Source organism: Drosophila melanogaster, chromosome X, assembly GCF_000001215.4.
Source record: "Drosophila melanogaster chromosome X".
Classification (NCBI taxonomy): domain Eukaryota; kingdom Metazoa; phylum Arthropoda; class Insecta; order Diptera; family Drosophilidae; genus Drosophila; species Drosophila melanogaster.
The window spans coordinates 15,051,847-15,077,488 of record NC_004354.4 but is presented as its reverse complement, the minus strand read 5'-3'; the positions used below and the strand labels follow the sequence as shown (position 1 = coordinate 15,077,488).

The following is a 25,642-nucleotide window of genomic DNA, read 5'->3' as shown; positions in this document are numbered from 1 at the left end:
TTAAAACAGATATAGTACACAATTGTACTTATTTCAAACAAAGCGTTTGTACTATAATAATTCATCATAACAATTTAAGTGTACTGTTCAAAAACTATAGTACATTTATTCATATTATAATTACAGTTTGTCAAGAAACTGTTTACACACTGTGAAATAAGTTGAATTTTTGACTTTAAAGCTAAAAATTAAGTGTTTTTTGCTTAATTAAACGCAATTTTTGTATAAAATAAAATTAAACAGTATTTATTTTACTTATAAATCAAAAAATAAATTAAATATAATTTAATTAAATATAAAATAATAATTCGCTTCAAGCAAAGTCAAACAAATTTCATTAGAAGCGTTGTAAAAAGCAATGCAAAGCCAAAAATAACGGAAAAATCGAGTTCGTTCTAAGAAAAAGAACAAAACAAAGTAGGAAAACAAAATGTGTAAAGAGTTTCTTGACAGTCTCAAAGGTGTGTAAACTTGGATTATGTTGTTTATTTTCTTGTATATTTAATATTTTAATATTTGTTTTTTGATTTATAAGTAAAATAAATATTGTTTAATTAAATTTTATAAAAAAAATTGCGTTTAATTAAGCAAAAAACCTTTAATTTTAGCTTTAAAGTCAAAAATTCAACTTATTTCACAGTATGTAAACAGTTTCTTGACAAACTGTATATGGGGTCCTCAAAGAGAGTCCTAATCTCAAACTCTCGCTGATACTGCTTTGGCGCTCTGCTCTCTTCGCAGCGAAGCTATCTTACAGCAGCAAACGATCTAGCTATTTTCAAGATATATGTTGCAAAGAAATGTTCCTAAGCTCATTTATATTATTTGGTTATTTTAACCTTTTTATTTGTTTAGCACTGTTTTTTCACTGTCTGCGATATTTTATTACATTATTATTATTTATTACTCAACATTTTTGATAAACAAATTTGTGTATGGTTAAGTACACAAGTTCGAAGATTTTAATATTATAATTATATTTTGTAGTAATCGTGCTTGTCAAAGCTCATGGTTAAATTTTAATAATACAAAGTGTATTATAGCCACATGACCCTTGACTAGGCATAAATCTTGGAAAAAACACACTGCGGTTTGAACAAAAAGTAAGCTCTATTGGTAAAAACTGTACTTTTTAGCTATTTGACTAAAATTTCCTCATCCACTTCTTGCCACCTGCGGCATCACTGTTGCTCATAGCTTTTTGTTGCTCGGCGCTGGCAACACTGGCGGCGGCACTCGCTCATATAATAAACCAGCCGCGCAGCTCGCAAATCAGTCAGAGAGTCCCAACGAGCAGACGTGAGCAGACGTGCCAAAAAGTGCTAGGAATAAAATAAAACAGAGTGCTTCCAGAACGCAGACACACGCATACCCTACATTCACACACTCACTCGCAGGTTAAGCTGTTTTTTTGTTCGTGAAAGAAAAGAAGCAAGAGGCGAAAAGAAAAGTGCGGTGGCAAGCGGAAGAGCTTGATAGCGAAAGACAGAAAGAAAAAGTGAAAAGGGCAGCAGAAAGCAGCGCAAGAGGAACCAAAGAAAACTGATCATGGCCAGTGCAGAGCAGAAACACGCCACCGGGAACGGAACAACTGGCAATGGAACGGCGATGAACGATGTGGACCAGCCCAAGGATGCCAAGGACCTTCTGCCGCACCTTGAGTCCCTCGAGAGGATCATCAAATTGCCCGTGGTAAATGCGGCATGGGACAAGTCCCAGGATGTCTATGGCAAAGTAAAAGGTAAGTGCAGCAAAGGAAAACAGAAGAAAATGAAAATAAGACCTCCTCCGGGTGCATTGAACTCGCTCAAGTCCCGTTACTTTGGCGCGCCTAACGGCACATATAGAGAATAAACGACCGGTGAAGGAGGAGGTAAATAGCAACAACAATTGCAGCGACCATATGCACTCGAAGCCGTAATCGAAACCGAAACCGTTGCTTTTTTGACTTTGCTTCGCCATTTTATTTCGAGTTGCAATTCGAACTCGAAACGCACATAGAGGGCAGAAACAACTTTTTTTTGTTCAACTTTTTTTTCGTTTAATTGGCCAGAAATTAAGCTCAATTGATATAAATTGATTGCCGGTCGTTCAATAATCGAAATCACAGCAACAACAACCATGACCTAGCAATAAGAAAAGCAAAAAGGCCGGCACTTTGCCCTCGTGACGCGTTGCGTTCAAAGTTCGCTTAAAATTTACATAATAATAAAACAATCTTGGCCAACGCAATAGAGAGCGCAAGAGAGATAGAGTGAGGAGAGAGAGAGCGGTGGCTGACGGCAAAAAGGCCACCGCACGTAGGCTGCAGCCGCAGAGGCGCCGTCAACAAAAGGGGGCTCGTTTTGACAAGAGGAAAAGCAAAGCAGACCCAATGGCAACGCCACTGGCACTGGCAGTGCTGCTCGATCTGACCAAAAGTTAAGCTAAACTTGCACTTTAATTATAGCTAAAATAATGTTACTAGTTTTCTTCTCAATATTGATCCCAGCCTAAGTTTGCCGATCGTAAAAGCACAGATCCCTGAAAAAACAAATACTTAATGCATTTACTAGACAATACCAATTACCGCTGTCGAATAAAGCTAGATTTGGCTGGAAACTAACTAAAGCGGGCAGCACTTATGCTAAGGGGCTCTTGGGGTCTCACCGTCAGCAGCAACGACAACAAAAATTCTAGTTGGACTTTCGACTTGTTTGTGATATTTCGCAGTTGTTGTTGCTGCAGTTGCTGGGACTGGAATTGGAATGGATGATGTGTTTGACGAGTGACGAACTATCAAAGTCTAAACTGGCGGGCCCCAGACAGATAGAATGTAGGGGTCCAAGGGGCCCTGGGGTTCGTGAACTGCGCAGTTGCTTATCAGCCAGAAATGCTACATATTTATTATTACTATTATTATTGTTATTGTTATTATTATTACGGTTGCAACTGATAAGCGCGCTCTTCGTACTTGTGTCACATGTGTGGGGTATTACTACACAATTCTAGAAATTCTAGAAGTTCTAGATCTCTAAATTAAACAGGCTGTTAACTTTTAAATTAAACTTATACTAAGACATATAATTTCCAATCCGTATTTTTCATCGTAATGTGAACTACTCATATTTTCAGGCAAAAATCGTGTCTTCGAATGGGCTTTAACGGCGGCCGAGGATTGTGTGACGCGCGCGGTGACAACGGCGGCTCCCTTCGTCACCAAACTGGACCGACCCATCGCCTATGTGGACCAGACCCTGGTCAAGGGCATCGATAAGCTTGAGGTAAAGGCGCCGATCATCAAGGACACACCCCAGGAGATCTACAACCAGGCCAAGAGCAAGGTGATCGATGTGGTGCAGCCCCATCTGGAGCGCGTCGTCAAGTTCAAGGCAGCTGGTCAGCAGAAGGCCGCCTCGCTGAAGGATCTCGCCTGGCAGAAGGCCAACGAGGTGCTGGCCACCCAGTACGGCAGTCTGGCTGTCAACGGAGTGGACACCACCACGGCGCTGGCCGAGCGCCTCCTTGAATACTACTTCCCCAAGTGCGAGTCGGATGTCGAGGAAGATAATGGTGAGTGTTGACGGTAGAGTTACAAAAAAGTAGGTCACAATGTTAGGGTACTTTTGTTTATATATTTGTTCATTGGAGCCGTAGAACAGTGGTTTCACTTGGAATCTCTCAATTGCCATGACGTAAAATTTAATATAATATAAGTTAGTTGATGCAACTTAATTGAAATCTTGTTGTACATTTCATTACGTTTAAAACTACTTTTTTAATTTATTTAATATCAAATTCATAAGATCATTTTGACTTCACTTGAATTAATAGTCTTGTCCTGTCGTACTTCCATTATAATTTTTATATATATTCTCTTTGACACTTCTTTCTAAAAATTAAAAATACTGTCTTCAGAGCGAATAAGTTTAGAATTCAGTTTTATTTAAGAACTCTGGATGATGGTGGAGAACATTATTTATTGGCTCCGTACCATTTTTCATCTGTTGGCACAAAAATTTAAAATTAGCTTGTTTGCCTTCTGCTGCCCTCACTTTTTTTTGCGCGGTGTGTAAACAAAATTCTAAATATAAATCGTAAATATTTTTAATTCTCAGATGATAAACAAAATGCCGTCGTGCAGAATGGCAAGAGTTCTGAAAATGACAGTAAGTTCCCGATCCCCGATCCGATCTTTTGTTCGTTCGATCGTTTGTTTCTTTGTCTACCACTAACACACCGTCTAATAAGCATAAAAATAGCAAGTAAATAAAAAAGCATGAACACTAATCAAGCATGGCGATAATTTCACACACAAAACGAGAACAAAATGGGAATATAATATACAGAAATATTTACGATTTCGAGTCGAGCGATAAATGTTGGCTAGCCTTGGGATTTCCGAAACCCAGATCCTGATCCTGGTCCTTTCCCCGCCCCTAACATTAATTAACCACCCAACCCCCACCAAAAAGTGACACTTATTTTCTAAATTAATATCTCTCTCTCTCTCTATCTCTCTTTCTCTGTGCCATTTGTTAGTTATTATTGTTGGGGAGAGCTACGACCGGGATCACGATCAAGAGATTGATGATAGATTCTTAGTGGCCGCCTCGACGGTATTTCTGTCCATGTCCCTGAAAATCATAACCGAAATTGTTGAGTACGTTAGAAGAAATCCAGAGATCGTAGGCATTATCGATAGGGAACTCAACAAGTTTATGGTAAGCACACACAAGCCCACACAGCGCCAAAGTTACTAATCAATCAATGACTTGTTTATAACCCGTAACAAATACTCAAATTACAATTGCTTGCTTCCCTCGTTAATGGTGATTGCCTTTGCTCAATTTACTTGTAGTGCCAGTTCCCGCCAGCGAGGATCCAGTCCTACACACAGTACAGACAGTTGGACGGCTATCCAATAAGATCTCGCGTCGCGTCTATCGAAATGTCTCCCGACAGATCAAGCAGGTCCAGAAGGGCAACATCAACGACTATCTGAGCTCCCTGATAGCCGCCCTCAAGTTGCATCAGTACATCAATTTTATTAACTCGTCGATGGGCACGAATGTGGAGCAGTCTGGTGGCAGCAGCAGTGACGCCTGTTCGCCATTTGGAACCACCACTAGCACCACTACCACCACTACCACCAGCTCCACCAGCAACAACAAGCCCGTTGTTGCCTTGCCACATGTGGCCAAAAGCAAACGGGCGCCGGCGGTGTCGTCTCAGTAGTGGAGAAACAGCAGCTCATCTACAATTATATCTATCTATAGCTAGATATTATCCTCTTTCACGCACGCTCACCACCTAAGATACCCCTCTACCTACCACCCACGCCGCCCATTTTATAATGTATTTTATAAATTCTTTTTTTTTTTTTATTGCGTACTATTTCATTGAGTGTACTAGCCGATACGAGTAGTACTTCCATAGAGGATCATTTAAAGTGGAGAAGGTTATTCGAACGCACGCCCAAGAAGTCCGCCTCCTCCTGCGCCACCTGCTTTGTAAATATTTATTTGAAGTATAGCCCTCACCAATCCTAGTTATAAGATATAGTAGTCGCAGAGATCCGGGAGTCAGAAGAGAGCGTTTTTTTTTCGTCAATTTTAGCTGTGCTAAAGTGCCACGCATGCATTGAATAATACATTATAAATATATACACACACACCTATATATGCCTAACATATACGCAGATATATGATATATATACATATAGAGAGAAACACACGCACACGGTTGGCATAGTGCGGTTTAGCTGTACGTATACGTAATATAATACCTAATGCTATTTCTATATCTATTTAAATTCCATTGTACGCTCGCTGGGAGCCCAACCAGATGATGTTTAATTGCTAATGAAAATGAATTATGCCTAATATATATCCATACATATATATATATATATATAACACAACACCCCCCCCCTCTCCCCTCACACACTTGTATGGAGAACCTAGCCATAATGTTTGCTCTAAACAACTAGATTGATAATATTAAATATTAATAAAAAGAACCAACGCAAAACTGGAACGAAGAACAAGAGAATTGCCAACGAATTTCTTTTAATTATTTTTGCCTCTGCCACTCGATGATGAGCGGAAGGGGGTGGGGGGAGAAGGAGGAGCGCTGTAGCTCCTTCTGCCCCCTATCTGATTAGGCGCCTTATCGGGACAGCACTGTACGGTCCGCTGATTTATTTCGAGTTCAGTGTAGAGTTCAGTCGCTGCAGCGAATGAATTTATGGAGCACTTGCTGCCCAGATAAGGCTATATGTATGTATGTATGTACACAATGTTTCCGAACATGTGATATTAAAGTGCGTTTTGCTCGAAATCGGAAATCGCTGCTAAAACCATGTGCTTCATAAATGTATATCAACTAAATGTTTCAGCGCACACTTCAGTTACAAATATTAGCTGGCTAGATAATACCTACATTTTTCTTTAGTTGTTAGTTACAATGACGTATGGGAACTACTTCTGCTTGCCCATTTGGCCCAGTTCCAGTTTTAAGTTCCCACTTTCTTGAGCCGCACTGTCGCCCAGTGGACTTGTGACTCTGTCCCTGTCGATAATGACGGCGTTAATGGCCGTGCAATTATCCGTCTTGTAGATTGGGCAAAACGTCGACGTCGGCTTCTCGGAGTTTCCTTTTCATTTCGTTTGGCTTCGCCACTCCACTTCCTTTGCGGATTCTCCCCTGATGCTCCACCATCTCATTTGTATGCTCCACGTCTGGCCGATCGCTTTAATTTGCGCTCCCGACCAGAGGAACATGCCAGGGGCTCAGGTGTCTGTCCAAAGTCTGGACTAGGTTCCAGTTTGAACGCCTGGTGCCTGGGGAATCAATCTCAGGTCCAGGCCCATAACCAGACCCAGCATACTTGGCATAATTTTGAGTTTTGCGAAATGCATTTGGTTTGAAAATATTCATGAGTTCGGTCTGGCCAGAAGAGGGCTTCGCTGAGGTATTGGTATTTCTTGTGGAACCCATGGAACCCATGACTTGCTCGACGGGTTCCGAAACCGCAGTCTAACTAATGCGGCATGCACAAGGAGAAAAAATTGGTACAAAGTAAAATCAATCACTTTTGAAAATTACTTTCAAAATAACTTAGATTTTAATAATTGTAACTGGTAACTAGTAGAATACCTAGAAATGCGCAATTCTTATCGAATTTGAAAAGCTTAGACCAATTCTCCGTATTATGAGCGCAAAAAATTCCATTTTCAAATAACATTCATTAATAGCCATGATTGTCTTATTGGTTCTTTTCGATAGAAGAATCATTATTGATATTTTGATAAGTAAATCTACTCCTTGTGCTCTACAACACAATTGTAGGACTCTTGATACCATATTGATATTGATAGGTAAATCCGATTCTTCCGATTGAAGACTTGATGCCATCATGATAAGTAAATCTTCGCTGATTAACTTTCTTGATGGGTAGATCCTCTGTGTAAGTGCAATGCATCGATCGTTTGTCGGTCCGTTCGATGATCATGGAGGTAACGATCGTCATTGGACAGCCCCCAATGTAATGGAAATGCCAACCGCAAGGTGTGTACACTTCCAAAGGGGGGGGGGCCTCCGTGTGTAAAGATGTTAATGGACCCGGACTTTGGACCTGGCCTCTCGAGCCGGTCTCCCCGTTCAGATTCCGATTCTTCTCGCAGCGATGATGACGAGGTCTGGTCTTCCAGTCTTCGCCTGGCAACGACAATTCTTATCGCGGTGAAAGGGGGGGGGGAGCGGTGGAGAGGAGAGAGTGGACCCATAAAGGCGTTCCAACTATAAACGTAATCAAGAGTAAGTACTATTAAAAAAAAAAAGAAAAACTGAATGACTTTATAAAACACACACAAATACAAACACAGACGAGAGGGAAGAGACCCAAGAAAGAGAGTTGGTGCGGAAGTGGTTGGGGGGCAGGTGGTGGTAAAGCCTCAGGATGAGCCCCCGCCTTCGGCGTAAGGGGCGTGTCATCCTTTGATCAACACGAGTGCGAGCAAGACGGGCGAGGTGCAAAGTGCAGAAAGTGGCGTGATTCTTATTATTCATTCTCTCGCTTCAGATTATTGAGTATGATATTGCACGTATATGTATACATACATATATGGGTATTATTGCGCCGACTTCTCTGATCTCGTCGTGCATCATTCTCTCCTGCGTTGCACCTAACTGATAAGAATCTGCGTCAGAGGCTCGGATCTGGAGGTTATATCAGTTTATTCGGCTAGAAGAATCGAGTGCAACGCAACAAGCGGATTTTAAATTCGGTAGCCAAATACTTAGAATCTTCGCAAAGATTTCTTTTTTTTTAAAAAGCTTATGTAGTCCCAAATTTAACTAAGGACTTCCTCTCATTTATGTTGTGTACTGAAATATTTTGAATAAAGCGTGTACATTTAATTTGTTGCTATACATAAATTACAATTATATTTGATCAAATTTATTTTGTTCACAGCAGTCAGTACATAAAAAAAATAACATTTAAAAATACGAGGTTTGAGATAAACAAAACGCGGAAAAGTTTGAAGTTTGTCCATTGAATAAAAGTAATTGCGCGAACAGGCATAAAAATCAATTGGAAACCGATCGATGGGACGATCGCTGATAAAGCTAATGGCGCCTAATGAACACCGGATGTCCCCTCTACTTCAGCCACCTCAGCCACCTGATCTTCCGATTCAATTTGGCTGGCCTCGCACACACATTGGGCCTTGACTTTGTCGTTATCGCTATCACCCAGTGGCGTGGATGGGGGGCAGGAGGTGGTCGAGGGATGGCAGGCGGCAGGTGCCTGCATCAGAGCGAGATCAAAGTGCGGCTGATCGCAGAGCGTGAGACTCTGGCTGAGATGGCGGGCGATCACTTGGACCATGTGCCTGGCCAGCGGCGGAGCGAACATAACCCGACGAAGGAGCGACCAAGTGGAGCCCATGAGTGAGCTGCCATAGTGATTGTGCTCCTCTGGTGGCCTATTCTCCAGACGTTTCTCTGCGATCGGTGTCAGATTCTCAACGCTGCTGTTGGTGCTTTCTTGGTGGTTCTTCTCCTGATTTCTGATCTCCATTTCTAAACTCCTTCCGTTCCTGATCTTTTCCTGCTGGTTTTTCTTGGTCCTCTGCAGAGTTTGTCTTTGAGTCCTCTGTTTTCGATTCCTTCGCTTCTTGTGCTGCACATTGTTTGTAGTCATGCGATTTGTGTGCACCTTCTCAAGATCCCTTGGGGTCTCCCGCAGCTCCTTCTCCCTCTCCATCTGCTGATGGATCCAACTGATCATGCCCTTCTCCTGGATCTTGAAACCCTCATTGAGTAGGCTATTCCTGCGCAGAAATTGGAGCGTATCATCGTAGCCCTGCTGACAGAAATTGGCCATGAAATCCGCCCTGCCCGGCACCAAGATGCGCACCATGCGACGCAGATTCCGCCTGGACAATCGGATGCAAGTGTTCGCCCAATTGATGTTCAGCTGAAGCAGATGGGGGTTCTGATCCCGTGGGCATATGTCGCTCTCCCCGCAGAATGGACTTACGGTGACGGTGTGCTCGTCCAGCAGCGGTAGATTATCGGAAAAGGCCCCATCCATATAGCGAACTCCTCGGACCTGATAAGACACATAAATATATTTCATATATATTTCATATATATTCAAGTGGAACACCTGGTTTAAAATTTTGGTTTGTCGTTGCTGATAATCTTAATTTCGCAGAAAAGAATCATTTAAATTGCTTACATTTCTTTATTAGATATTTTATGAGCAGTACGTGATTTTTGCTTTCAATAGAATTAATACCTGATGGCTTCTATAGCACCAATAATAATTAAGAAACCCACCTGTGGAGGCACCAATCCAGACAGTCCGGGAATGAAGCAGGAGCACATGAGGGCCTGGAGTAGCTCCTGCCGGGAGCTGAACTCCGACATTACCACATTGCGGCGATCGCTGACGCGGGTAAGGGAAATATGAAGTCGTCCGCTGGCCAGTAGATGGGCGTCCTCGGGCAACCAACTTCGCATGCCCTCGAGAAGGCACTCCGGCAAATTGAACCACGGACTGAAGGCGCCCAACGAATGCCGTTGTATCTCCTGGACAACTCGCAGGAAATCCCCGGCCATGCATTCCAGCGGAAGATCACAGATGAGACAGCAGGCGGCCAAGGCACCGGCGGATGCACCGGCAATCCTCTCCAGCAAAAGTTGGGGGGCGTGTTGGCGTAGGCAGACGGCCACGCCCACGTGATAGATGCCCAAGAAGCCACAGCCGGAAAAGGAAAGACTCCTCCTGGTTCGGATCTTCATCTTTGCGAATTTAACCTAGTCGTGGCAAATAAGCTCTTCACGTGATCAGCTAAAACTGACATATAATCCGGTATGCCTGTCTCTTTTTCGCCTGGGTTTTCTGATTTTTTGTTGACGTTTTTTCTTCTATTTTTCCAAGTTTTCTTTCGAGCTTATTCTTGGCCTGGTCAGTGTGACCTTGCAAAGTAGTTTTCAATACTGTAAAATACTAATTAAAAGGGTTTTGAAACAACATAAGCAATACGACATGTTGTTTATATTTTACATTTTTACTGTAATAATATCTTTGAGATTGCTTATCATGTTGGTGTTATTATGGATCCTTATTCCATCCCTTTCCGACACAGGCCTAAGTGTTAAAGTACCTATTAAAAAGGATTTCTAATTTGTTTAGTTGTTTGTTTTAATCATATAAATTTTTTCTTATTTAAATTTGCCGCCAATTCAAAAACCGTTATCGCCTTCGTTGCCAGATCTTCGCTCTGAAATCTAGCTAAATGTTGATCAAATACTATGGAAAATTATGAAATTCGCCGAAGTAATTGCTTTAGTACAGGTTACATTTATAATAAACATTTTTCATTTATGTTATTCAAAATGTGAACGTAATTCTATATATTCTCATTTCATATTAGGAATATTACTTGGCTGAGATATTTATACAAAATCTGAAAATTGTCATATCTGGCTACAAAATAGATGATATGGCATCGCTAAAAAACCGCGAAAAGCGAAACCACTTATTAAACTTCCGAACTCTGCGGGCACACTGGCACAGCGAGCATTTTGTATTTTTTAATATTAGGTTAAACAGCTTACAATGCAAGCGGTAAGATAAAGAGCCGGCTAAATTTAGCCACCATTACTCATTACCTTTGCGTCACTGCATCCAGATCTGGCTGGGAATGCCTGGGTTAGTCCTGCTCCTTTCCATCGCAGCACTTCTGCTGGGCGTCCAGGATGCGGAGGCCTACGACAAGGAGATGACGGTCTACGTGGACGCCGGCAAAACAGAGTGCCTATACCACTCGGTGCGCCAGGGCGAGACCATTGACTTTGAGTACCAGGTAATCGATGGCGGTCACGGTGACCTGGACATCAGCTTCACCCTGCTGGACCCCATTGGCCTGGTGATAGTCAGTGACTTTAAGAAACCGGAGAACGTCCATCGCCACGAGGTGGCCAAGGAGGGCGACTATCGGTTTTGCTTCGACAATAGTTTCAGCATGTTCAATCGCAAGACAGTGTTCTTCGAGCTGATTGTGGAACGCGAGGGCGAGGAGCTACAGGGTGACACGCAGTGGAACGAGGCGGACGAGCTAACTGGTCTCTCGCGGGACGAGTATTACGATATGAAGGTGCAGGACATTATGGACTTCATTGGACGCATTCGTCTGCAGCTGACCAAGGCCCGCCAGTTGCAGGATGTGCTCCGTTCGCACGAGGCACGCGATCGCAATCTGGCCGAGTCCAATTTCCAGAAGGTCAACCACTGGTCTATGGTGCAGATAAGCGCCATGATCGGTGTGGGTCTCATCCAGGTGTTCATGCTGCGCAGCATCTTTGCCACCGGCGGACGGATGCACAATTTGTGGCGCAAATTGGGCATTTGATGGGTCGGTCCTGTGTGCGGTGACGAGGAGAAGCCTCTACCAAAGATGTGTGTCCCAGAGCAACGAGGATGCATTTGCATCGGCATCCGGCAGCTGGATCCTCCCCAACTAGTTAGAATGTAATTTATAAAAAAAAAACCACTTGCCATCATCAGTAGTTCGTTAGTATCAATGCATATACGATTATATATCATACATTATGTAGTCAGGAGAGATATAGTATTCCGCATATTTATAGATATGCGGGTGTGTGCTTGTGATATACGGGGTGTGTTGTGTGTGCGCGCATGTTCGTTGCATTGTTAAACGAAAGCAATTGTACGATTAATGCAGATAAGTTTGATTTTAAGATTAAAAGTGCAGAAATTTTGTGAATAAAAGGTTCTTAGTTCTTTAATAATTCTGCTGGAATGGAAGCGATTTTAAAGGGTTTACTCTAAGCTAATAAAACTAATTGGTTGAAAGACTTCCTGTATGAATATCTCACCCAAAAGGCAAAAACGACATATCCAGCTATCTCATAGTTGTAAAATGTTTTTAAAATTGCCAATTGTTTAGATAATGAATACTTGTTGATAACCAAACGCCATTGTATTCCCATTACCTATGGTGAGGTGAACACAAAAATTACATTTCGAACTACACTGACAATTGGAATCTATGCAATCTATTTAATTGGATTATATTGTAAAGTCTGGCGCGAACATCAGTTGTATTTTTTAAATATTTTAGAACTTATTGAAGTACTTGTCACTGGTGGCATTTTTCGAGCAACTGCGTTGTTGAATAAATAAATAAATAGTTGGTAGATACTTTGGACGATTTGTTAATTGATATTTCCGCTCAAATCAACTGCAGTTTGTATTTCCTATAACATCCATACCTTCATCCCACTGCTCATCCAACTAAATCCATTTATAAATGGATAATCCATCCACGATCCACATCTCCAAGACACTCGTCGGTTTTTTCGAACAGTTTTTCAATCGTTTAATGGATAATAAAAAAAAAATGGTTAGCAGATCCGCATTATTACTAGCATGGAGTTGTTTATTGACATTTCCGCTGGAAACTAGCTTGCAACATGGGGCAGTGGCAGTGAATCCGCGGCCAGGAGCGTCGCCTGGTGGTGTTGGGTGTGTTTTTTTTTTGTGTATAGGGTTATCTAGCCTAAGTCTAGGCGGCCTTGTTGAGGCGCTTCTGGCGCTCCAGCAGCCGGCGCTCCCGCTCGAACTCCTTCATGCGGAGCACGTAGTCCTCGTACTCGCAGGTGAGGTACTCGTGCTTCTGGTGGGCGCACTTGTACACAAACGGGAAGGTGTCGCTGCGGCAGGCCTGGTAGGCGATAGCCAGGTGGGCGCAGTAGTCGCGGAATTCCAGCGGCAGCTTGGCGGACTCCATCTCCTCCTGGGTGGCGATCATCACACGCTCCTTGCGCGACTTGAAGCCCAGCAGTGGGTCAAAGGTGGGCACCACGTCCGGGCCGGGCATCACGTCCGGTTTCATGTAGTGCGTCAGCGCGTTGCCCATCCTGCGGGTGGGGAAAAAACGTTTTAGTACACTCGCAAACCATTGAAATTCGCTCAATTAAATTACGTAAATTGTTTTTCTTAGATTTCGGTTGCGCCGCAGCTGTCAAAGTTCTTCTTCTTCCTGCCCCTGTTGTTTTTGTTGCAAGTGACAGCTGCTGACAGCGTTGCCAGTTCGCGATGCGTCGGCGTTTTTCAGCACTGCTCGAACAGCTGGTGTATTGCAATGTATGTGAAATATTTTTAAATGTTAACTTTTATAACGGAACTTTTAGGGAAAAGGCACACAGATATTAAAAGTTGAACAATAAATGTGATATTTCGTGATCGATACTTTTGCGTTGTGCCATAAAATAAAACTGAAAAGCCTTAGCTATGGATGAAAGGTGGAAACCAAAATTGTTGATTTAAGATATATAAAATAAAAAATTGAAGAAAATACTCGTGCGATTTAAAGTACCTTTAATTTAGGCAGAAATTAAATCGGAAAGCTCCGAAAAATTTAAGATTTTAAGCACAGAATAGGACATGCCGCTCTGTTACCAACACTGTCACTGTCTCCCACACAGCTGAGCGTCCTCTCTCGCAGGAAGCGCACAAGAGCAAGCGGGACGAAAGTTTAGTTCCCTCGTTCCCATTGTACCGTTGCGTTGTCGCTCGGTGTGTGTTTCCTTTTTTTTGGGTGAAAGTGACAAAAGGCAAATGGCGAAAACAAAGGGCACTCAAATTGCCAGACGATGCTCGGCAAATTAGTTAAATTCTAGTTGTTAATTCATATTTTGTTTAATAACCGCTGTGCAATATAAATCATTAGCCAAAGAAGAGAGGAGATTCACGGGAGAGAGCGAGCATAACGTTGTAACGGTAGACGGCAACAGTAACGGCTACGGTAACGGAGCATTAGAATATATAGAAAATATCGATTGGAGCACTGGATCTAACGGAAAATCGGGCCAAAATGGTTGGCCTGCTCAATCCGCTCAAGTATGGCGACCACTTCTACGAGCTGTACACGAACAGCACGCGCAGGTAATCCCCGCCAGCATCTGGATAAGTAGATGTCCCGGAGTCCCATTCAGTTGCCACCCCCTAACCCCTACATCCCCTGCGTCCCGTACAGCCCATCCGACTTGGGGTTGAAAAATCGATCTGCTGCACTCGGCTTTCGGCTTCCAATCTGGGTCTTCAACCCCTACACAATTCACATTCGCTCTCCGCGCTGTCGCAGCACCCCCCGATTTTTGGGGGTTGCAACGGGCGGAAGTGGACAGTCCTGCGCCGAACAGCTGAGCGCTGCTCTCAATCAGCTGACTGCCATGAGCCTAGCGACCTGCATTAATCCACTGATGGCCCACGAGGCGATGGTGCGGCGTTTAGAATGTCGCTCCCCGTTAAGACCGCCAAAAAACACTATCTTTGGGAGACCACATCAAACGATTGGGGATTATATATATTTCAATATATATTATTCACATCACACGATTGGGGATCATATATATTTCAATATATATTATTTATATAATCGAAATCCCAATATCTGCCGAAGAAAAATGTTAACTTTAATGTCTTTAAATAGGTTTAAAGCAGGATTATATATGCTACGACAGATTTGTAGTTTAAAACAAAACTAGAAGTGTTCAAAGATCAATTGAGTTTTAAATTTACGAAAAGGAAACATTGCTTAAGTAGCTTTAATGAGTTGAGTCTTAAATACTCTAACAGGGTATGTATATATGCTGGTTACCGTTTCGGGACCTTGGGCTTAAGATTATTTAATTGAATACCTAGACAACAGTTAGTTGGCAAAATGTCGAATCAGCTCAAGAAAATCGATTTGTCAGAAGGCGTGTAAAAAGTTTCTTATTGTCTTGCTTTTATTGATTGCCTGCAAATTGCTTTAGAATAATTAAACGTTTGCGCCAAGGTTTTGGGTTTTCGGATTTCATGGATTTAGTACACTAAACTTCAGTTTGTCAATAAGAACTTGATTTTCGCAAACACATTATTTCACATTGAATATATACTTTTTTTAAATCATAACAAATTTTATACCGCCACTTTTCAACCATTTATATTATAAACCCCTTTTAAAAATTTCTTTTAAAGCATGACATTCAATTGATGCAAATAAATTGTGACGAAATTTACACACTTTGGAGGCAGTAATTGCTTCTTTCGCGGACTTTGAGCTCACTTTGCGATGTGTTAAACAGTATTGAAAACCACCTGTCAGCTGCAGGATCGAAAGTTCCGGATGCACTCAGTAGCAAAGATGGTCATGTGGGTATATGCATATATATGTGCATCCCAAAGCTTGCACCTTGGTGTCCGATATGTGTACATATGCATGTGCATCTGTCGTCCAAAAATAACGACCGCCATCCAGGATAAAAGCTTGCAGGCTGATAAGAGCCAATAAGAGCTAAAAGCTTCCTGTAGGCAAACAAAAACAAATGCCAGTCCTTCGCCAGGACCTCGCAAATTAAGCTTGTTCCCCTTTTTCAGTTAGTTGGAATGCGTTTTTGATTTATGACTTAGATGTTGATTAGTGTCCCTAAATATTTTCAAAAGTTTTTCTTTTAAGTGAGTCCGTTTAAAGAAAATTCGTGCGTTTTAATTAGCAACTATTACATAGTGTATAAACCAATAACAAATATCACACGAAATCAAAGTTTTCAAGTTTATCATAGTTCAAAATACAAAATATACATATGTTCCACCTGTCGAATAGATACACAATTTAAAAAAATGAAAAGATTATCATTTGTGCAAGGATATAAATTGCTACTTACATTATAAAAGGATTTTAGTCTAAAATTTTTTTTTTTCGCAAACTATTATTTTATGATTTCTTGTTTAATGGATTTTAGAATTTTCTTTTCCTCAAGCTCTTGTATTTTTTCTAGCTTAATGTTATTTTCATGGTGGGCACTTATTGATTTTTTATTCAAGTTCATCATACATTTTGTATAATATTTTTAAACCTATTTATTCTTTTCTATTACAGAAAAATGCAACACGATCGCAAGGTGTTAACGAAACGCAAAAGTCGAAAGGACAAATCGGCCGCAGCAATGGCAGCGGCAGCTGCTGCCGCTGTTCTGGAAGGGAATGCGGGTGCCGGGGGACTGGTGAATCCGCTAGATCCACCGCTGGTCAAGGAGCAACTGATGATCTTGCCCTCGTTTCCGGTGGCGCACATTGAACTGGATCCGAATGCGTCCAAGTTTGCGGTCTTCTCGGCAATTAGATCCACGGTTCTGGAGGCAGAGACGCGCTACTCCCTGTTCCAGGAGGGCGGAGCACCCAGTGGCCAAAGCGGATCAAACCAGAAGAAGTGGAGCAATAACGTGAACTCAGCCTGCTGCATGATGTGTGCCCACAGCTGTATGATAAGCAATCTACTCGATTGCTCTTGCCACGCGCATATGGCTATGCACGGCGCCGTTGGACCTGGGAATGCAGGTCCTGGCGGACCAGTTGGAGTCCTTGTCGATGGCCGGATACCGGCACCAGTGCCGGTGGTCGTCGGCGGACCCGGTTTGCCAGCAGAGAAGCGACCACGTCGGGATAGCGCCAACAGCGATGCGGATTCGGACACAGAGGAGCCCACCGAAAGGGAGCCCGTCTACGCCACTGTGCCGCTAATTGTGGGCGCCGGCTTGCGCAGTCTCTTCGAGCTGATCGCTGATGCCCGGCATGTACATCCGCTGCTGTGCACCAAGGCGCTGAAGGCCCTGCTGGATGTCATCCAGGGCCAGCAGCCGGAAAGTTTTAAGCTAGAACCGGAGGAGCTGATCAATCCGCTGTACGATCTTCTTCTCGATTTGGCCACCATGCCGGCCGCACTCAATTCGGCCACCGGTGCGGAGGCCAATTGGTCGGCCATGGCCTGTGCCGCCCTCCTGGGACTGTGCATCGCACGCGGTGATACGGGCAAGATGCTCAAGGCTATTGCCGCCATGCTGATGACGCCGCGTCAGCTCTCCGCCCAGATTGTCCAGCTGCCGGTGGTGCTGGCCACCTTGCAGCACACGGTGATCAGTGCGGCGTTGAATAAGCCGACCAGACCGGATTTTCACAGCCACGGGGTGCCGCACAATTCCCTGATCGATGAGGTGAGTTATGGACTTGGTTAGTGTTTTTTTTTTGTTTATTTTATAAAGAGCTAATGTTTTATACAATATTTGTATAATATATTTACTATTTTTGTAGTAGATTGCGTGCGTGAGCTGTGTAGTGATCGGTGTTTTTTTTTATTATTGTTATTGTATGCGTGGTTAAACAAAAATGTTCCCCCTTTTTTTTAATAGTTTCCCGTGAAGTTGCCGCCCTTGAGCACAGGTGCTCCCATCACCTCGCCAGCAATGGCCTGCGATGGAGTGTTTGTCTATTTACTCTATGGAGGAACGCTGCTAAAAATTGGCACTGGCTTTGGGGGATCCTACAAGGGTCACATCTATGCCCAGAATGAGGACTTCAGCCACGAGAGGAGCGCCTGGCTGGGCTACAGTGGCGGGCAGCTCTACTTTCGGCGCACCTGTCGCCGCAGTGCTGGTGATCAACTGCAAATGGTGGGCCTGGACACGCTAGCCATTAAGGCAATGAGTCCCCTGAGTATGCTGCATATGCGCGAAGGACTCAACTACGTGCTCTTTACGGACGACGACTCACTGCACGCCATCTGCAGCAATCGCGATGTAAGTAACTGCATTTTATTTAAAATCTCAGTATAATCATAGAAAATAACGATTTTTGTATATTTTATATTTCATATAAAATATGACAGGATACCCTTAACATTTAGAAATTGATGTATAACTATATAAGATTATTTTGTAATGAGTATTGTTTTTTTTTTAATAGGATACACTGGTGGTTAAGAAACTAAATCTGTACCACAATAGCTACAACATTGATCCGCCGCCCTTTGAACTGCCGCTCCAGTTGGCCCGCAAGAAGTTCCGGACCTTGGGGTATGCGGCCTTCGAGGATGAGCTGCTCAATCAGTATCAGATTCAACGCATCCAGTCGGCCCACAATAGCTTCGAACCAAAGCTACCCGCTCCCTGCAGAGATGCGGATGTTGATGTTATGGGCATGGCCTGCGGCAAGGAGTTTGGCTTGGTGCGTGCCAGTAATGGTCGCGTCTACTATTATGGGAAATCCGCTGCGCTCGGATTGAAGTGTGTGGGTCGGACCCCGACACTCAAGCTCACCGAATTGGTCATCTCGAAGGCGGCCAATATAGTCCATGTGGCCGTGGGACACGATGGCATTCATGCACTGTTGGTCAATGATGATGGTACCGTTTTCTTTGCGGGCACAGCTCGTCGCGGTGAAGATGGTGATAGCAGCAAGAACCGGAGGCAACCGAAGGCGGTTAAACCGAAGAAGATGACCAAAATCGATGGCCATGTGGTGGTGCATGCCGCCTGCAACAATGGCACCTCTGCATTTGTAACCAAAACTGGAAAGCTGATCATGTATGGCAAGGATACGGCCCACTGTGATGCCATGGGCTTCGTCAGTGAGCTGCTGGAACAGCATGTGACCAAGGTGGCGCTGGGCAAGGCCCATTGTGTGGCTCTCAATGCCAAGGGGCAGCTCTTCTCGTTCGGACTGAACAATAAGGGTCAGTGCGGCAGGATATTCAACAAGTTGCAGCCGGTGAAGGATGTGCCGCCATTTGCCTCATCCTCAACGGCCGCCGCCTGTTTTGCATCCCTGCTGCCACTGGACAAGCGCCTCAAATTGGACTTCTCCACGCTGTGCGACTACGATGACCATAATCTGGTGCAGGGTCAGTGCCGCGTGTGCGTCATTTGTCGCGAATGCACGGGATACAATGTTAGCTGTGTCTCCGCTCTAAATGTACCACTGGATCAGCGTTTGGCGGGCAGTATATGTCCCTGTGGTCACGGAGATGCGGGCTGTGCCAAGTGTGGCCTGTGCGCCGCCTGCATTGCCCTCCAGGATAGCGATGGTGAGTATATCTACTGATCGAAAAATTCCTAGTTGCATGCTTAATGCCGATCTCCACTTGCAGAGGCCAAAACGGAACTAAAACCTCCACCCAGTGATGTACAACAGCGCCAGCAGCGTTCCAAAACCCTTATCATGCGCCGCAAGGAGCGCAAGGGCGAACTGGAAACAGGAGCCGCCGGAGGAGGAGCTGCAACGCCCACTGATCTGGACAAGGATCCGCCTCGAGTGGCTCCACTGGCGCCGCAGCTGCTACAGCTCACCAGCTCATCGCCTGTAGTGCAGGTGGCTTGTGGATTGCACCATACGGTGGTGCTCACCTTGGCCGGTGAAGTCTACACTTTCGGAAGCAATCAGTATGGTCAATTGGGCAGTGGAGATCTGCAGCCAGTGAGCGGACCAGTTCGTGTTCAGGTACCGGGTGCCATCAGCCAAGTGGCCGCTGGGAGCAATCACACCGTACTGCTGACATCGAAAGGAATGGTCTACACGTTTGGCAATTACCAGAAGGGTCAACTGGGCCGACTGCCCAGTGATTATGGACTGAAGCCTCCGCCCCAGGATGATGACTCTCCGGTGGGAGCTGGATCTGATGGAGGAGCAGGAGGATCGCCAACGGTTGCGCCGGTGGGAATGCCGGGCCCGGAACGATCCCAATCGCCGGCCAATGTGCAGCCCAGTGGCTCCAAGGAGATGCCTCCACTGTTGCCGGTGCTCACCCAGCGTCAGAAGTTTCTGTGGAATTGTTCACCTGGAGCCGTCTTGTATGGAAAAAACCACATTAGTAGAATAAGGATTGCTAATGATTATCTATTATCCTTTGCAGTGGTTTGGGTCCCTGTTATGGCAAGAAGGTAACCTGGATTGGAGCCAATGGAGATCAGACCTTTATCAAGATAGACGAATCCCTGATCACGGCACAAATGCTGCCCAAGATGCATGTGGTGGCCAATAAAAAGACGATATGTAAGTTTCTCACAAGATTTAAAAAAAAATCAAATACTAATATTTGACTCATCCCCGATATAGTGCTCATTCCCAGCATTCCGCTGTCCTTCCATACGCTCTCTATAAATCGACGGGATGGTAGTTGTACTGCCCATTATCGTGGACAAACCAACTTTGTGAAACTGATGCAAGCACAGCCGGAGCAACAGCAACCGGAGATCAACTCCAATTTGGATGTGGCCGTTACTCCGGTTGCGGATTCGCCGGCACATGCCTCCACTTCGTCCCTTCTTGCGGCTCTGACGGGCACAGCTACGGCTGGAGTGCCCATCAACGAGCAGATGTCCCGAAGCATGCACGAGGCCAGGAATCAGATCTTTGAGGAACAGCTACCGGAGGTGGGATCATCTGCTGCAGCAGCAGCAGTAGCAGCACCTGGGACACCGGTATCGGCGGGGTCTGTGCCAAGGAGTCGTCGTGGTGGCAAACAGGGTACGAGTTCACCGGAACCCATTCCATCGCCACCACAACTAGCCTTCACCATGGATCCCACATACAATGTTCTCTGGGTTTTCGATGGAGCTGCACGGAAACTACGCTGCCACAATGTGGTGGCCAGTGACATCAACGACAGCGATGCGGTAAGCTAATAGATGAAATCAGTTTTCCTTGTTCCTCTTATCTTAAACTATCTTCCAGAACGCGGCCACTTATCGATCGTTGCTCTCGCCGGAGTTATCTTTGCCGGATCGGGTGGATTCGCGTGTGGCCCGCTCGCAGGCCTCCCTGAACTTACTCGCCTGTCTCGACATCCTCACTTCGGCGCAGGACAACATACCCGGGTGCTTTGAGCAGCCTCTATTGAAGCAAACCCAACAGACGGCAGAAACGCAGGCCGGTGAATTCCAGGTAGTCAATCGGTTCGATAACTTTGGCGGCGGATGGGGCTACTCCGGCCACAGTGTGGAGGCCATACGCTTCTCGGCGGACACCGATATTGTGATCTGTGGCTTCGGGATGTTCGGTGGCCGCGGGGAGTACAGTTGCAAACTGAAGCTCTTCGATTTGGGCGGCGACGGTGGTGGCTACGAGAAGGAAGGCATCCTGATCAGCGAGACCAAAGAGGTGCCCTACGAGTGCGGCGCCAGGAGTAAACATCATATCCTTCTGCCCAAACCGGTCAGTGCGGTAGCTGGCAGATGGTATTTGGTGTGGGCCCGGATTGCAGGTCCCTCCTCCGATTGCGGATCCTGCGGTCAGGCGTCCGTGACCACCGAGGATCAGGTGGTTTTCTCCTTCAAATCCAGCAAAAAGGCAAACAACGGCACCGATGTCAACTCTGGCCAGATACCGGCGATTTTGTACCGATTGGTCACCCAGGATTGCAAACAGACGCCGGCCCAAATGGACGCCGATCCTGTGCAGCGTATTTCCCGGGCTTTTGCCAACAGTGTGAGTCGTGAGTGCTTCGAGAGTCTGGTGGTCCTGCTAAGCTGGTCGTGGGATTGCTTTAAGTTGCAGCTGCGCGAGGAGCGCGATCGCTCCCGTCCATTGCAGCTGCAACAGTCGCTGCAGTACCTCGGCTATGTCATTAAGTCATGTCTCCGCCTGTTGCGCAAGTACACAATCGAGATTTACCCGCAGAGGAACTCTTCCACATCGGTGGCCACGGGCGGTGGCTCCAATGCAGCCCATGGTAGTGGCGTAGTAACCACTGCCAAGTCTGTTCAGTCTAAGCCAAACAAAGGTGAACACCTTTGCTTTCATTTTAATGTAATATTCAATAATATTCATTTATAGACAAGAATACCCCTCGTGTGGTGGGCAACGCAGGAGTAATGGCTAAGTATTTTGGTGATCCCTCCACATCGGTGGCCCCAGCCATGATTAGCAGTGCCAGCAGCGGAGGAGCTCCATCTACATCGGCCTCGGCAGCTGTGGCACCTGGGAGCGGAACTCCCGTCACCCGGAAGACCAACATGGAAAACATCCAGCTGGCGGAGTGCATTGGCAATGTTAGAGCTCTGCTCATTGGCATCTTTTGCGATGACATATTCAAGGATATAGCCACGGATGAGGGTTAGTTTAAGTCTGGAAATTATAGTTTACCTATTCTATTCTATGATATCTCTTACTTTGTAGGCTATGAACTATCGCTGGAGATTCTCGACGAGTGTCATCTGAGCTTTGTGGCCTGTTTCGATGCATTCTATCCGACGTCCTCGTTGAAGTGGAACTGCTTGTGCGATCTGCTTGCTCAGATGGATCGTGGAGCCTTGCATTCCCGCCTGCTAAGCGCGATCCTTGCTGGATTATGCTCGCCATCGGTTAAACTCAGAGCCACTTTCTCACTCCTTAGTGCGGCTGGAAACGAACGCCAGTCAATTATCAGTCCCAGCGACAATTCCGGCTTGCCCATGCTCTCCTCCACGGATGCCCATCCGTATCCCGTGCTGGTGGAGCAAATGATATATCGCACACAGCAGGAGAAGAGTGATTTTCTGAGCAATTCCTGGACATTTAAGGATGTACTCGTGCGTTTGCTAGACATTATTGCCAGTCCCATACGTTCTCGCATCGAGGCGATATACAGCCGGAGCTTAGGAAGTCTTGGCTATCCCGGAGGTAAAGATTGTGTTAATCAAGGCTTGATTGACAACTGTTGTCATCTGCTGGCCAGAGTTCTGGCCGAGATTGTCTATCAAACGGCGATGGGTGAATATGACAAGCTGTTCATGCCACCCAGAACCCTTCATTCGACGGGAGCTCGCTTTGCCCGCTGCGATGTGAGTAGGACCTGGAATACCGGAAACTTTGGACCCGATGCTATTGCCTTCGCCGTGGATCGACCTGGTGTGGCCATAGCTGGCGCAATGGTTTACTCGGGATCCGGGAGCTATGACTACCAATTGGAGTTGCTGTACGATAATACGGCGGATCTGCAGCCGCAGCACAAGTGGGAGACCCTGGAATCGGTATCCGGCAGTTACGATCAGGATGCAGTTCACAACGATCTGGCGGAGATCAAATTTGACCATCCGGTGCATATCAAGGAGAATGCCCGCTACGCCCTTCGTCTATGCTCCCAAGGAGCAAGGACTTGTTCTGGCGACGCGGGAATGCCGGCGGTTCGAGGGCCTTGTGGCGCCCAGTTCCACTTCTATGCATGCGATCTTAGCTTCAATGGAACCACTCCAGCTAGAGGTCAATTGCCTTGCATCCTGTACTACAGCACGCCTATGAAACAGGATGGACACTCGGCGAGTGGACGAACGGGCGATGGATCCAATGTAGCAACTCATTTGGAGGATCGCATTATGCTTCTTGGTCCCCACGAGGTCTCCACCCGCGATACAGCCCTGCAGATCGCCGCTGATATAACCAAAAAGTGTACTGAACTGCTGATTTTGGCACGCAATGCGATGGCTGCATCTTGTTCGCCGTCAGATAATAGTTCCAATCACACACAGACCATCGATTCCGAGCACAATATCACACCCATCGAGGAGCACATGGACATCAATTGGGCAAACAATTCCAGAACAGCTGCCCTGCCAACAGCCATAGATCCGCAGCTGTCCACAGCCAGGGATTTGGGCAAACGTATTGAGTCGTTTAGCAAGGGTCTCATGGAGACCCTAAAGTTCGACAAGCGATCCACGAATCCCTTCGAGATGGAAATTGAAATCGGAGCCACCGAAGTCGAGGAATCGGCAGACTTGAGAAATGGCCAAAGCCAAAGTGTAAGCCAAAGTCAGAGTCAAAGTCAAAGTGTTCCGATAAATGGCAATGAACGAACCGCTGACTTTGAGTTCGCAGAGCAATCGGCTCAACAGTCAATGCCCCAGCATCTGCACTCCGATTCGGAGGAGGCTCCGCTGGAGGTTGCCGGCATGGCTGCCGGTGGCGGAGTAAGTGTGGCAGATGGATCTGGTGGAGTGGCAGGAGTGGGCAGTCAAGCAGCTGCAGTGCAGCTGCTCGAGGTCTTTAATCTGGCCGCCTCCAATATGTTCCACACGTTACTGCCACTGGTCTATGCACATATTGCCAATTTGGCTTGCAGTGATCCAAAGAGTTCCGTCCAGATTCTGGGCTTAATCAAGGAGATTCTGCCGCATATCGCGGCCCTAAATCAGTTGCACGTGTCCAAGGATCAGCGACAGCCGGAGCCGGCTATTTTTGCTACACAGACCTCTGGTTCTGGCAATTCCAATTCGAGCAGCACCACCAGTAACCATTATTGTGTAGTGGAGAGTGACCATCCGTATAAGAGTGCTAGCATTAGTAGCTATCGCGTGGAGTTTCCACCTTGCGTACAGTGGCTCACCATCGAGTTTGACCCGCAGTGTGGCACTGCTCAACTGGAAGATTACCTGCTCCTGTCGATTCCCATGCGTCCAGCATCGCAGGCGCCGCCAGTGCCGCATGTGGATGACTATTTGGAGCAGGCGGATAACAATGTGAATGGAGCGGGGGACAGGAGGCGCAACACGGGCGGTGGCATCGCCGGTAGTGGCGCAGCACCGAACACCCATCAACGCTCCGCCAGTGTCCAGTTGACCATGGCCAGTTGCTGCCGGAGTCCAGGTTGTGGAAATGCTCCGGGATCTGCTGCCGCACCCAGTTCAATGCCTCTGCGCAGCCAGGATCCCAATGACAGGGAGTGGATTGTGGTCAAGAAGTTTAATACGTAAGTAGCAACATATTCCAATGAGGAGTCATGATCCTAGATGGCTCTTATTATTATAGTGCTTCCACCTGGCTCCACAATGTCCTCATTCTGCCCGGCAACTGTGTGGAGTTCTCCTTGGAAACAGCCTCACTTTACGCCCAGGATCCGCACAACAATCGCTATGGCTTCAAGTGTCTAGTGGTTGGCTATGACAATCCCACATCGGTGAGTGGATTCCGTGTGTAATACTATCTCTTTCTAAACCGTGTTCTTCCATCTCGCTCAGATTAATGCCAGCAACTCGTGTCTGATACGACTTGAACAGGAGTTGGCCTATTTGGGTGGCATGTGCAGTGCCAATCTGATGAAGAAGGAGCTCAATCTGCCAGGTAATTTATGCGAGTATTACTTTTACTTTGGATTATATTAAAACCAAATATGTATCACATCAGATGACAAAGACGTGGAGGACATGAGCGGCATTGAGGAGACCATCAACACTCATCATACCCTGCTCTCTAAAGGATTTGCCCTATCTGAACCGCAGTTGACCGTTCACCAGGCTTTGGAATCATATTTACCCATCGGGTGAGTTCTTT

The 25,642-nt window shown here is 45.7% G+C and overlaps 5 protein-coding genes across 13 annotated transcripts in view, besides 1 other annotated feature; 3 read left to right on the top strand and 2 right to left on the bottom strand.

Annotated features, from left to right (window-relative positions):
* Window positions 1-123: 123 nt before the first annotated feature.
* Window positions 124-666: a mobile genetic element.
* Window positions 667-1,268: 602 nt separating this feature from the next.
* Lsd-2 (Lipid storage droplet-2) lies at window positions 1,269-8,362 on the top strand. 5 transcript variants are annotated; one of them, NM_001298333.1, is made up of 6 exons: window positions 1,269-1,741; window positions 3,115-3,552; window positions 4,098-4,148; window positions 4,522-4,703; window positions 4,841-7,800; window positions 7,869-8,362. In NM_001298333.1, the coding sequence occupies exons 1-5, from the start codon at window positions 1,549-1,551 to the stop codon at window positions 4,982-4,984; spliced, it is 1,008 nt and encodes a 335-aa protein (NP_001285262.1). In that variant the 5' UTR covers window positions 1,269-1,548; the 3' UTR covers window positions 4,985-7,800; window positions 7,869-8,362. The 5 variants fall into 5 exon arrangements, with proteins under 5 accessions (NP_001285262.1, NP_001285261.1, NP_001036277.2 ...); NM_001298332.1 differs by lacking the exon at window positions 7,869-8,362 and having other exon boundaries at window positions 4,841-6,026; NM_001042812.2 differs by lacking the exons at window positions 4,098-4,148; window positions 7,869-8,362 and having other exon boundaries at window positions 4,841-6,026.
* Window positions 8,363-8,397: 35 nt separating this feature from the next.
* On the bottom strand, window positions 8,398-10,482 carry dob (doppelganger von brummer). Its single transcript, NM_132767.3, has 2 exons — window positions 9,832-10,482; window positions 8,398-9,601 (listed from the first exon to the last, which is right to left on the bottom strand). Exons 1-2 carry the CDS (start codon window positions 10,294-10,296, stop codon window positions 8,624-8,626), a joined length of 1,443 nt encoding a protein of 480 aa, NP_572995.1. The 5' UTR covers window positions 10,297-10,482; the 3' UTR covers window positions 8,398-8,623.
* A 574-nt stretch (window positions 10,483-11,056) lies between these two features.
* On the top strand, window positions 11,057-12,653 carry opm (opossum). Of its 2 annotated transcripts, none has more exons than NM_167427.2 (2): window positions 11,057-11,125; window positions 11,190-12,653. In NM_167427.2, exons 1-2 carry the CDS (start codon window positions 11,117-11,119, stop codon window positions 11,907-11,909), a joined length of 729 nt encoding a protein of 242 aa, NP_727821.2. In that variant the 5' UTR covers window positions 11,057-11,116; the 3' UTR covers window positions 11,910-12,653. The 2 variants fall into 2 exon arrangements, with proteins under 2 accessions (NP_727821.2, NP_572994.1); NM_132766.3 differs by having other exon boundaries at window positions 11,190-12,037.
* Window positions 12,563-13,756, bottom strand: ND-B18 (NADH dehydrogenase (ubiquinone) B18 subunit). 3 transcript variants are annotated; one of them, NM_001298330.1, is made up of 2 exons: window positions 13,506-13,570; window positions 12,563-13,440 (listed from the first exon to the last, which is right to left on the bottom strand). In NM_001298330.1, exon 2 carries the CDS (start codon window positions 13,437-13,439, stop codon window positions 13,086-13,088), a length of 354 nt encoding a protein of 117 aa, NP_001285259.1. In that variant the 5' UTR covers window position 13,440; window positions 13,506-13,570; the 3' UTR covers window positions 12,563-13,085. The 3 variants fall into 3 exon arrangements, with proteins under 3 accessions (NP_001285259.1, NP_001285260.1, NP_572993.1); NM_001298331.1 differs by having other exon boundaries at window positions 12,941-13,440; window positions 13,506-13,756; NM_132765.2 differs by having other exon boundaries at window positions 12,941-13,440.
* Window positions 13,757-14,059: 303 nt separating this feature from the next.
* The window catches only part of hiw (highwire), a 53,293-nt gene continuing 41,710 nt past the window's right edge, over window positions 14,060-25,642 (top strand). For both annotated transcript variants that reach the window (NM_001298329.1, NM_078604.4), the window contains exons 1-13: window positions 14,060-14,467; window positions 16,446-17,556; window positions 17,752-18,138; window positions 18,305-19,424; window positions 19,488-20,187; window positions 20,250-20,389; window positions 20,453-21,012; window positions 21,071-22,118; window positions 22,172-22,450; window positions 22,514-25,061; window positions 25,121-25,268; window positions 25,330-25,432; window positions 25,496-25,631. In NM_001298329.1, the coding sequence (NP_001285258.1) occupies window positions 14,397-14,467; window positions 16,446-17,556; window positions 17,752-18,138; window positions 18,305-19,424; window positions 19,488-20,187; window positions 20,250-20,389; window positions 20,453-21,012; window positions 21,071-22,118; window positions 22,172-22,450; window positions 22,514-25,061; window positions 25,121-25,268; window positions 25,330-25,432; window positions 25,496-25,631 (8,351 nt within the window). In that variant the 5' untranslated portion in view covers window positions 14,060-14,396. The remainder of the gene's footprint in view (window positions 14,468-16,445; window positions 17,557-17,751; window positions 18,139-18,304; window positions 19,425-19,487; window positions 20,188-20,249; window positions 20,390-20,452; window positions 21,013-21,070; window positions 22,119-22,171; window positions 22,451-22,513; window positions 25,062-25,120; window positions 25,269-25,329; window positions 25,433-25,495; window positions 25,632-25,642) is intronic.

Excerpts from the sequence above, each read along its gene's own strand:
- Lsd-2 (NM_132768.3), top strand. The coding sequence starts at position 1,549 with ATGGCCAGTGCAGAGCAGAAACACGCCACCGGGAACGGAACAACTGGC. Across the intron at positions 3,553-4,097 it reads GGATGTCGAGGAAGATAATG|ATGATAAACAAAATGCCGTC; the intron begins GTGAGTGTTGAC and ends TTTAATTCTCAG. Across the intron at positions 4,149-4,840 it reads CAAGAGTTCTGAAAATGACA|TGCCAGTTCCCGCCAGCGAG; the intron begins GTAAGTTCCCGA and ends ATTTACTTGTAG.
- dob (NM_132767.3), bottom strand. The coding sequence starts at position 10,296 with ATGAAGATCCGAACCAGGAGGAGTCTTTCCTTTTCCGGCTGTGGCTTC. Across the intron at positions 9,602-9,831 it reads CTGGATTGGTGCCTCCACAG|GTCCGAGGAGTTCGCTATAT; the intron begins GTGGGTTTCTTA and ends GTGTCTTATCAG.
- ND-B18 (NM_001298331.1), bottom strand. The coding sequence starts at position 13,439 with ATGGGCAACGCGCTGACGCACTACATGAAACCGGACGTGATGCCCGGC.